Raw genomic sequence first — 10,309 nt, forward strand, 5'->3', positions numbered from 1 at the left:
AAAAAAAAAAAAAAAATACAAAGAAAAAAAAAACAGCAGCAACAGTGATGGTTGTGTTCTAGCATGTAGTTTTCTCAAATCTCCTCAGCTGAGAACGGAGTGGGGAGGTCTATATCAAAGGTGTCTGTCAGGCTGGAAGCTGTAGACATTTGCCTCATTAGGCATTCGAGTACTGGGAGAAGAAACTAGAGAGTAATTTCCAAGTCGGTCAAATTTTTGGCCTTGTGGATTTTGACTGTCACTGGATAGCTTTGGCTGCAATGTTGATGAAGAAGGGGTCTTTGTGTGGGGTTTGGAACGTGAAGGATGACTGTGTCCTTCCAAATAGCTATAATGGTTAAGATTTGAATGTCCATTGGACTCCCTCAGGGTTTTCATAGAAGGAAGAGGAATTTTCTTGTTCACAGAGAGAGCGAGAAAGCTGCTGTTGGTTGTTGAGTGAGAATGATAAAAGGATGATGGACTCTCTCCATTGTATATGGTTATATTTGGTGGGGGGCAGAAAGCCTGACAGTCTATTTTATGGGACCGGTCACATGATTGTAGTAATCTCTGACTAGTCAGAAATCCCTCTTCTCCATCTTCAGAGATTGGGATACTAGGAGGGAGACCTAATTCATTGTCTGTCCTTATGGATTTTAAACGTGTTTGTTTTTCTTTATATGATGCTATTGCCCGTTGCTCCTGGGTTGGAATTCCAGAATAATCCTGAAATGAAATGTAAAAACCATTTTAAGAATTGTAAATAAGAGAAACAGAAAGAGGACATGTAAACCAATTAATTATCTTTAAACCAAACAATTTTACTATTAATGTTATGATTATTATTATTTTTATTATACCTTTAAAAAATTCCCCCAAATTATTATTATATTGAGTTTTTAATAGAGTTTACAGAGTTTAGCTTCAGCATCTATAATAAGAGTTATTTTATTCCAACAAGTTTGAACTACTTCTGAGTATTCTTCAAGTAAATCTCTTTAAACCATTCTTGGTTCCTTAGACAATGTGGTGGTTAACTTTAATTACAAGTTAACAGAAAAGGTTTCATGTATTTCACTACACTGCATAGTAACTTGGGGTGAATAGACATTAGGCATTTGCCAATGTTTCATCTACTTCTAGTTAAATGAATGTTAGCATGGCCTAAAGTAGTAAAACATTTCATTTTGGAACCTCTAAACTTGGTCTAATCAGAGCATGGATTTATCAATATCAAAATTTATAAAACTTACTAGTTCAACCTTTAAGCAAATTGCTATGCCAAAACTAAGATGTAAAAACAAATGTTAACGTTAGAAGTATTCAGTTTCATAGTCTAAATTGCATACCATCTTAAATATAATCAAGAGTTCTCTTCCAGATTTTATTTGATTCCCAACAGAACTGGTGCTGTTTTTCTTAGGATTGTCTTTGGATAAGAGAACACAATTACAGAAAAAGAGAGTATTGTGATAACACATAAATTAGTAAAATTTTTCAATTGAATCTTGCTTCATTGATCACATTTGCAACTTGATACAATGTCAGGTTTGATGCTCTTAAAGGAATTTTGTTAATCTGTCAGTAGTAAACTACTTTCATATTGTACAAGTGAAGACACAATGTCTTTAACATATATAACATATACATACATCAAACACATTGTTGCCTCCTACTTTTCAATGTGGAAAAATAATTAATGCACATTAGAATGTGAGCTGTTTATTGGCTCTACTTGAGACATTGTCATGAATGATGGTTTAATTCTACAGATCTAGTTGTTTCTGACTTGCTGAAAAAGCTAAACAAAGATCAAAGAAGATGGTAAAGAAAGCCAGCACAGGTAAGGATTCAGCCTACCTCTGAGCAGGTCATTTGAGAGTTAGGATGTAAATTTTCATGCTCTGAAGTTTTAGTGTGAGAGCTGTCTCCTCGACATAGCCACGGTGCTGTCCGGCAATGGCAGATGCCAAATAGTACCACCCCAAGTATACACACCACAATTATTATTACAACAACAAGTGGCATTATAGTAGAAGTGCCTGGAAAAAAAAAAAAAAGACTTGTTAAATCTGCAGTGGGAATTGCTGTGATGAAGGGATAGTTACTAAGAAGGCGAGTGATAAAAGCTTAAGGAAAGGGGGGGGGGTCATCCATATTATCATAACGAGAGATAATAATGACAATATATTTGTATATATATGTAGATATATGGCTGTATAAATTTCATTTGAAGAAAATGTAAAATTATTTTATCTAAGTTCAAATACATTATATTTTAAACATCAATCATATACCTTTCTGTTGATTAACTGACAATTCACTTAAACACGACAATGATTACATTTTCCCAAATGTTATATGGTTAATGTTACTGCAATAAAAACCTATATGAGAAACATTTACAATACTTCTATCCAATGAAACACTAACACACACACACTTCAATATTAACCTAATTACTACCAAATGACACACTATTGCATTTTAACTGAATGGGATACTCACAATTACTCTATCCTTTGCCATGGAATATCATTAAATCTTCACCTATGGAACTGCTAATGGACCTTAGCATTCAAAAATAATACAATCACTTAAATTCAAGAAGCTACAAACAAACACTTTATTTAAGCCACAGCATATCCTTCCATAAACTATACTATATAGAATAATAAAATGTCTTCCAATGTCTAACTATCAAAGTGGAGCTCATCACTCTCCCCTTCTAAACAGGTCTTACCACTTTTCAAAACTCTGTTCAAGCAGAGATTATTATAGTTTTCCTACAACAACCCTAATTATCAATATTGCTGATGAAACCCACTACCAGGCTGTTTAACTTGTCTTAAATATTTTATAATCTAAGTCATTGAACTCTTGTCTCACAACTCTGCTTTTTGAAGTCCTCTCTCTTCTCTTCATTTTATATTTTCCACTCAAAGAGTAACAGTTACAATAAAATGAAATATGTATGAAACATATTCCTTTACCCTTACTCAATGACTCACATATATCACTACATCTTTACCCAATAATAACACTATTTTTCAGTTAACTGTATTAGCATCACCCAGCTACCCATAACCTTCTGTCACCCCAACACTATTAACACTGTTCTTTCTGCTAGTAAAATATATAAAAGAGCTACAAAGACACGTGCTGTTTGCTGTACCTTGCATACCCTAATGTATGTAGTGGGCAGCTCCAAGACTGGTCTTTGTACATTCATGACTAATGCATGTACTGGCCAAAGATTAGTTTGATATAAGTGTTATTTCTTGATATGAACCCCCCCCCCCCATACACACACACAACTGATCATTGTGTCGTTTTCACTAGAGTTCATTGTCTACCCTGGTATCTTGCCAGAAGAATTGGGTGACTTAAATAGATCTAAGTAGAGTTATATAGTGAAGAATTTTGGTTTGCAACTGTATAGTTTTGCATTTAATCCCACTAAGCACCATCTTCAGGAAATATTTTCCATCATAGCCTTGGGTTGACCAAAATCTTGTGAGAAGAATTTAGTTAAGAAGAACTGAGTGGAAACCCATCAAAGGAACTGCTTTTTTTGATGGTAAACTTAACCTGTCACATGGTTTTATACAACCATCATGCCCCAGGGTGCATTTAGCAGACTGCACACTGTTGTAAACTTTCAGATCAGGTCTGAAGATAACTTCCTCTTTTCTTCTCACCTGTCACTGAAAAAGGTAATAGGCTGTATCCTTTCTCCCTTGACTAACTCGTTAACCATTTAGCATTCAGATTACTTGGTCAAATGTTATGTTTATTCATTCATTTTGTTTTAAATTAATTATGTATTATCTCAAAGCTTTAAGATTTCAATGGCCAGTTCAAACATAAAACAGGTAGAATATTTGGTTCAGGCATTGACACAACTAGTATGTATAAAGTACAAACAAAAGTGGAATATACTCTTCTCGCCCGAGTCAGTCAGAAGTTTTATGCTATGTTGCAGGGAGTAAAGACAAAACAATTTGCAGTAGTCATGGGGAGAGGAGGGAAGGAGTGTGTTGGAGAGAGAGAGTGTGTGTAAGAGAGAGGTGAGTGAAATGATCTAAAGAATTAAGGCAGTTAAGGTTTCTCAGCTCAAGTTTACTGAAACTAAGCACTGGTCAATGTAAACAGGAGAGACAACTCTTCTTGCCTGGCCATGTAACATGGAGAAATGATGTATACGATGGGTGAAGTGCTCGTAGCTGTTGGTGAAGAGAAAAGGCTATACGAATTAAAGCTAGATCAAGATAGATTGGAAGGAAATAGAATTGTCCTTAGAAGGTTTGGTTTCACTTAACCCTTTAGCAACCAGTCAAATGTAATGCTTATTTATTCACATTGTTTTAAATTCATCATGCATTATCTTGTAGCTTTGAGATTTTGATGATGTGATTGTTTAGTTTTAGAATGACATTGTAGGATAGGTGCAAGAGGCCAGATCTGGTTTGTTTGGACATACAGCAAGTAGAATATTCAGGCTGGATATGGCCTGTTTAATTGCTACAGTATTAAGAGATAATGAAGGCAAAATGTCAGAGAAATATCAATGGGATGAAGATGATAACTTGGAACAACACAGTTTGAAATTTCAGATATCTGTACACAATATTTGAAAATATTCATATAAGTAAATGTGATTCCTAATTGTATCAGTTTAACTTGGACAGTTATTTTTGTGTTAGACTGACCAAAGAAAATAATGAATGGGTGCCTAGTGTACAGAAAGAGCCACACAGATGATCATAACAAGAGAAAGGTTTTGTAAATCAAAAGAATAGCAAAAATTGGTTCTTTTAACACACTCTGAAGCCAAAGCTAAACCAGATCATAACTGTTATATGGACTGTTGGATTTGTTTGCTGTTCGTCTGAGGTCCCGTGTTTCAATGTAGTTCATCTGAGGTCCCTGTTTTGTTGTTGTTTTGTATGACTGTGGAAGTTGAAGGTTATTGATATATATGGCAAGGACATGATTCTTGTTTCTTAACGAACATTCGGTTTGTGCGTTCTTTGTTTATAATTAGTAAATAAATGTAATAACTAAATTGTACAACTCGTCTTTTCTCTGCGAGTCCCCCGAGAGGAATACAACAATAACAGTACAAAGGGCTTACTTCCTCCATTTAAGAAATGGTGAAAATAGCAATACAAATCCTGATATTAATAATTTGTTAAGTTTTATAACATTTTGAAGGTTTCGTTTGAGATTTGTAAAATTTGATCCTCTAGTTTGCAGTCAGAACAAATCACCACAAAGAAATGTGAGTGTATGTCTCCTACTCAAGCCTTTTACATTCCAAATTATAAAACATTAACTGCTTAACTAATCTAGCTTTTGTCTTCCACCTTAAGTATGGTGGAGTTAAGGACACTGAGAGAGTTGCTCTTTGAAGCCTGCTTGCTTAATTTTGCTATTTAGTCTCTTTCCCTAAATTCTCTAACCCTTTAGCATTCAGATTACTCTGTCAAGTGCAATACTTATTTATTCACATCAATTTAAATTAGTCATGCATTATCTTGTAAGTGAAATTTCAATGACGTGAGTGTTTATTTTTAGAATAATATTTTTGGCTGAGTGCAAGAAGCCAGATCTGGCCAGCTTGGACATATAACAGGTGGAATATTTGGGCCACATACAACCAGTTTAAATGCTAAAGGGTTAATGTCTTTAGGTCACCAACTATGCTCAAGCATAGCTGACCAGAGTTAATCAACAGTAGTAATGGAAAAAAAATAAAGAAAACTCAATCAGCTAAATTATATTGAAATCAGAGAGTGGGGGAGGGGAGAAAATAACTAGCGAGTGTTTCTATGTTCTAAATGTCTAATAGGGCAGCTAGCAACAGAATCTGTTATATTTCAAGCAAGGATTCCCAAACTGGTTGCTACAGATCACCACAGGAAAATGGATGTGCTGGGGGTCAAAAGAATGGTTAGTTATCAAACGAGATGGAAGTCAATAAAATTCTAATGAAATCCTATATAATCCATGTCTTGAGGAAAAGTTCTTGGAATCAGTGCAGCTTTCTCATGTTATGACAGCACAAACATATCTTCCTTTTTACTTGTTTCAATTATTTGACTGTGGCCATGCTGGGGCATTCCCTTGAAGGGCTTTAGTCAAACAAATTGACCTCAGGACTTATTTATGAAGAACATATTCATAATTTCTTCCAATCATAACATGGCATCTTGTCTTTTGACAGAGAGCTTGAATATTTAACAGATTAATTTATTTAGCTCTTGCACTCTTGAGACCAGCTCATGATTAGTTGAAACTTGAAATTCCAGATATATGGGAAGACAAAATTCATATTTATTTTAATATGCCTTGGTAACTGATTTACAGATGTATTCTGTCAGGTATATTATTACCTACAAACTAATATATTTTTAGGATAGTGTCCTCACCTTGTTTTGTTACAGTCACAATATTTTGGCTACTGTACCCTCTAGCTTTTTGTGGGGTGCCTGTTGTAGTTGGTAACATTTTTGAAATTTCAAACCAAACTTTTTGTCAAATTATAGGAAATAGATAGTTCTTATTTCCTTAGCCATACTAAAGGAATATTTTCCTATTAGCTCTAGTTATTCTTGTGATGTCATCTGCCTCTTCTGCTTGAACCAGAGCATACCCCCACCCCATATATATATATATATATATATATATGTAAGGCTTCAACAAGTGGAAAAGCACTTGATCAGTTAAGAGAGTAAAGATAATGTTGTAATACATATATATATACATACATACATATACTGTTTGACTGACCCAAGGTTTGAATTCATGCCCATTAGCTAAACAACTACACTCAATACTTAAATTCACCATTCCTGTGTCTCATAGAACAATTAGATAATGAAACTTTATGAGTTTAACTGTTTTCTATAGTGATAGTTTAATGCTTTAGCATTCAGATTTTTCTGCCAGATGTAATGCTTACACATTCACATTATTTTAAATTAATCATGCATTATCTCATAGCTTTAAAATATTGATGATGTGATTGTATATTTTAAAAATGGCATTGAAGGTTAGGTGTGATAGGCTGGATCTAGCTGATTAGAACATAGCCGGGTTTAAATGTTTTTTTCTCTACAATGGTGGTCAATACAGTTCTATATGTAAGAGATAAGGAATTATGTACATTATTTACATTTGACGGATATTTGTCCTCATCTTGTTAATACATTTCGGCTGATATACCCTCCAGCCTTAATCAGGTGTCTTGGGAGTAATTTTGAACCTGGATCCTCATTCCTAAGGTATTTTTCGATGTTACTATTATTATTATTCAGGTCACTACCTGGAATCGAACTCAGAATCTTGGGGTTAGTAGCCCGCACTCTTAACCACTATGCCATATGCCCGTGGGCAATTATGGAGTGAATTTTAGAGCTTATAATGATTCCAGGCAGTGACCTGAATAATAATAATAATAATAATATCGAAAAATACCTTAGGAATGAAAACCCAGGTTCGAAATTTCCCCAAGACACCTGATGAAGGCTGGAGGGTATATCAGCCGAAACATTGTGTTAACAACAAACAAGATGAGGACAAATATCTGTCAAATGTAAATATTGTAAATGGAGGCCATCTGTATGCTAGGTCTACTGAGAAAGTTATCGAATTCTCAGTATACACAACGATTCTTTCCAGTGTTATTTCCTATCTATTATGTTGACTTAATTCCACTCCACAAGGTTTGGTAGTATTCCTTTTCCCCGCATAAATGATCAGCCATGCCTGATTTCCCTGTCTCTCTTGTGGGTTATGGCTTTTATCATGTTCTTGTCTTACTTTCAGTGGGTGAATGACATTACCTTTATCTCTATTGCTACAACTCCATGAGATAGAATTCATTGTTCTGGGTCATGATCTCATCTGATGGAGAGGTGTCCCCAAAGTTTTTGAATTCTATCCAGATGTTTTTCAATATACTGCTAATATAAAGCAGACAGATTTTATCTTTTATCTTTCACTTGTTTCGATGTTTGGACTGTGGCCATGCTGGGGTACACATTGAAGGGTTTAGTCGAACAAATAAATCCCAGTATTTATTTTCTAAGCCTGGTACTTATTGTATTAGTCTCTTTTGCTGAACTGCTAAGTTACAAAGACATTAACAAACTAACACTGGTTGTCAGGTAGTGGTGAGGGACAAACACACACACATATATATATATATATATATATATATATATATATATACATACATACACACACACAGGCATATAATTACATATATGTATATGCTGAACTTCTTTTCCATCTATCGAATCCACTCACAAGGCTTTGGTCAGCCAGGGGCTATAATAAATGATACCCACCCAAGATGTTGCACAGTGGGACTGAACTCAAGACCACATGATTGGGAAGCAAGCTTCTTACCTACATAGCTATGCCTTTGCCTGTGACAGTTTTTGACTAACACCCTTGACCCCCCACCCCCACCCCCACATGTCTTTCTGCTCTTGAAAGCTGACGGTATTTTCTAATCCTGACTGTGTCTTGTTGCTATTTTATGAGTTTTACTAGAGTTCTTTCTTCATGTTGTATGGATGGTGAGAATTCAAAGTTCTTTTGATGGCTGGCAAACAGAGTTAATAATAAGTTTGCTTTCAAAATTCTGAGAGCATCATAGGATATGACACATCTAAAGAAGGCCAGAAGGTACCAACAGCTGAAATGTGACTACAGTAACTAAGATGAGGCCAACAGACTATATGGATCAGTGTGAAATAATTCTTTATGTCAGAAATTTATATATATATAGGCGCAGGAGTGGCTGTGTGGTAAGTAGCTTGCTTACCAACCACATGGTTCCGGGTTCAGTCCCACTGCGTGGCACCTTGGGCAAATGACTTCTACTATAGCCTCGGGCCGACCAAAGCCTTGTGAGTGGGTTTGGTAGACGGAAACTGAAAGAAGCCCGTTGTATATACGTATATCTATGTGTGTGTGTGTCTGTGTTTGTCCCCCCACCATCACTTGACAACCGATGCTGGTGTGTTTACATCCCCGTAACTTAGCGGTTCGGCAAACAGAGACCGATAGAATAAGTACTAGGCCTACAAAGAATAAGTCCTGGGGGTCAATTTTCTTGCCTAAAGGCAGTGCTCCAGCATGACCGCAGTCAAATGACTGAAACAAGTAAAAGAGTATATATGTGTATTTTCTTTTACTGGTTTCTATACCATTGAACTATAGCCATGCATAACATATACTTGTAAAATCACTAAGTTAAACTTTCTGACTGATACACCCAACCATTTTTTTTTTTTTTTAAATAACCTCATCCCATATATATGGCATGGCTGTGTGATTAAGAAGTTTGCTTCCTAACCACATTGTTTCAAGCAAATGTCTTCTATTATAGACTTGGGCTAACCAAAGGCTTGTGAATGGATTTGATAAATGCAAACTGAAAGAAGCCTGCTGTACATAAGTGTGTGTGTGTGTTTGCATGTGCATGTGTGAGAGTGGGTGAGTATCTAGATGCTTGTGTCTCCTTGTCTTGTCATTGCTTCATCATCATCGTTTTAAAGTCCGCTTTCCATGCTAGCATGGGTTGGACGATTTGACTGAGGACTAGTGAAACCAGATGGCTACACCAGGCTCCAATCTGATTTGGCAGAGTTTCTACAGCTGGATGCCCTTCCTAACGCCAACCACTCCGAGAGTGTAGTGGGTGCTTTTACGTGCCACCAGCATGAAGGCCAGTCAGGAGGTACTGGCAACGGCCATGCTCGAAATGGTGTATTTTACGTGCCACCTGCACAGGAGCCAGTCCAGTGGCACTGGCGGCGACCTCGCTCGAATGTTTTTTCACATGCCACTGGCACAAGTGCCAGTAAGGCGACGCTGGTAACGATCACGCTCAAACGGTGCTATTTACATGCCAGTGGCACGGAAGCCAGACAAGCTGCTCTGGCAACGATTATACTCGGACGGTGTTCTTAGTGCTCCACTGGTACAGGTGCCATCACAATTTTGATTTCACTTGCCCCAACAGGTCTTCGCAAGCCGAGTTTAGTGTCCAATGAAGGAGAGGTTGGCATGGGTGCCAGTCGTCGAATTTGGTTCGATTTCGATTTCACTTGCCTCAACAGATCTTCACAAGCAGAGTTTAGTGTTCAATGAAGGAAAGGTACGCATAAGTGGGCTGGCTACACCCCTGACAGAGGCCTCGGATTATGGTCTCATTTGGCTTGCCGGGTCTTCTCACGCACAGCATATTTCCAAAGGTCTCGGTCACAATTCATTCCTTGGTGAGGCCTAATGTTCGAAGGTTGTGCTT

At 36.6% G+C, this 10,309-nt stretch overlaps 1 protein-coding gene across 5 annotated transcripts in view; it reads right to left on the minus strand.

The window, feature by feature from the left end:
- The window catches only part of LOC106868391 (low-density lipoprotein receptor class A domain-containing protein 4), a 149,328-nt gene continuing 139,019 nt past the window's right edge, over positions 1-10,309 (minus strand). For 4 of the 5 annotated variants that reach the window (XM_052970640.1, XM_052970634.1, XM_052970652.1 and 1 more), the window contains 2 exons: positions 1,843-2,024; positions 1-708 (listed from right to left, as the gene is read on the minus strand). In XM_052970640.1, the coding sequence (XP_052826600.1) occupies positions 115-708; positions 1,843-2,024 (776 nt within the window). In that variant the 3' untranslated portion in view covers positions 1-114. The remainder of the gene's footprint in view (positions 709-1,842; positions 2,025-10,309) is intronic. The other variant, XM_052970658.1, reaches the window with a different exon arrangement.

Source organism: Octopus bimaculoides, chromosome 1 (genome assembly GCF_001194135.2).
Source record: "Octopus bimaculoides isolate UCB-OBI-ISO-001 chromosome 1, ASM119413v2, whole genome shotgun sequence".
NCBI lineage: Eukaryota > Metazoa > Mollusca > Cephalopoda > Octopoda > Octopodidae > Octopus > Octopus bimaculoides.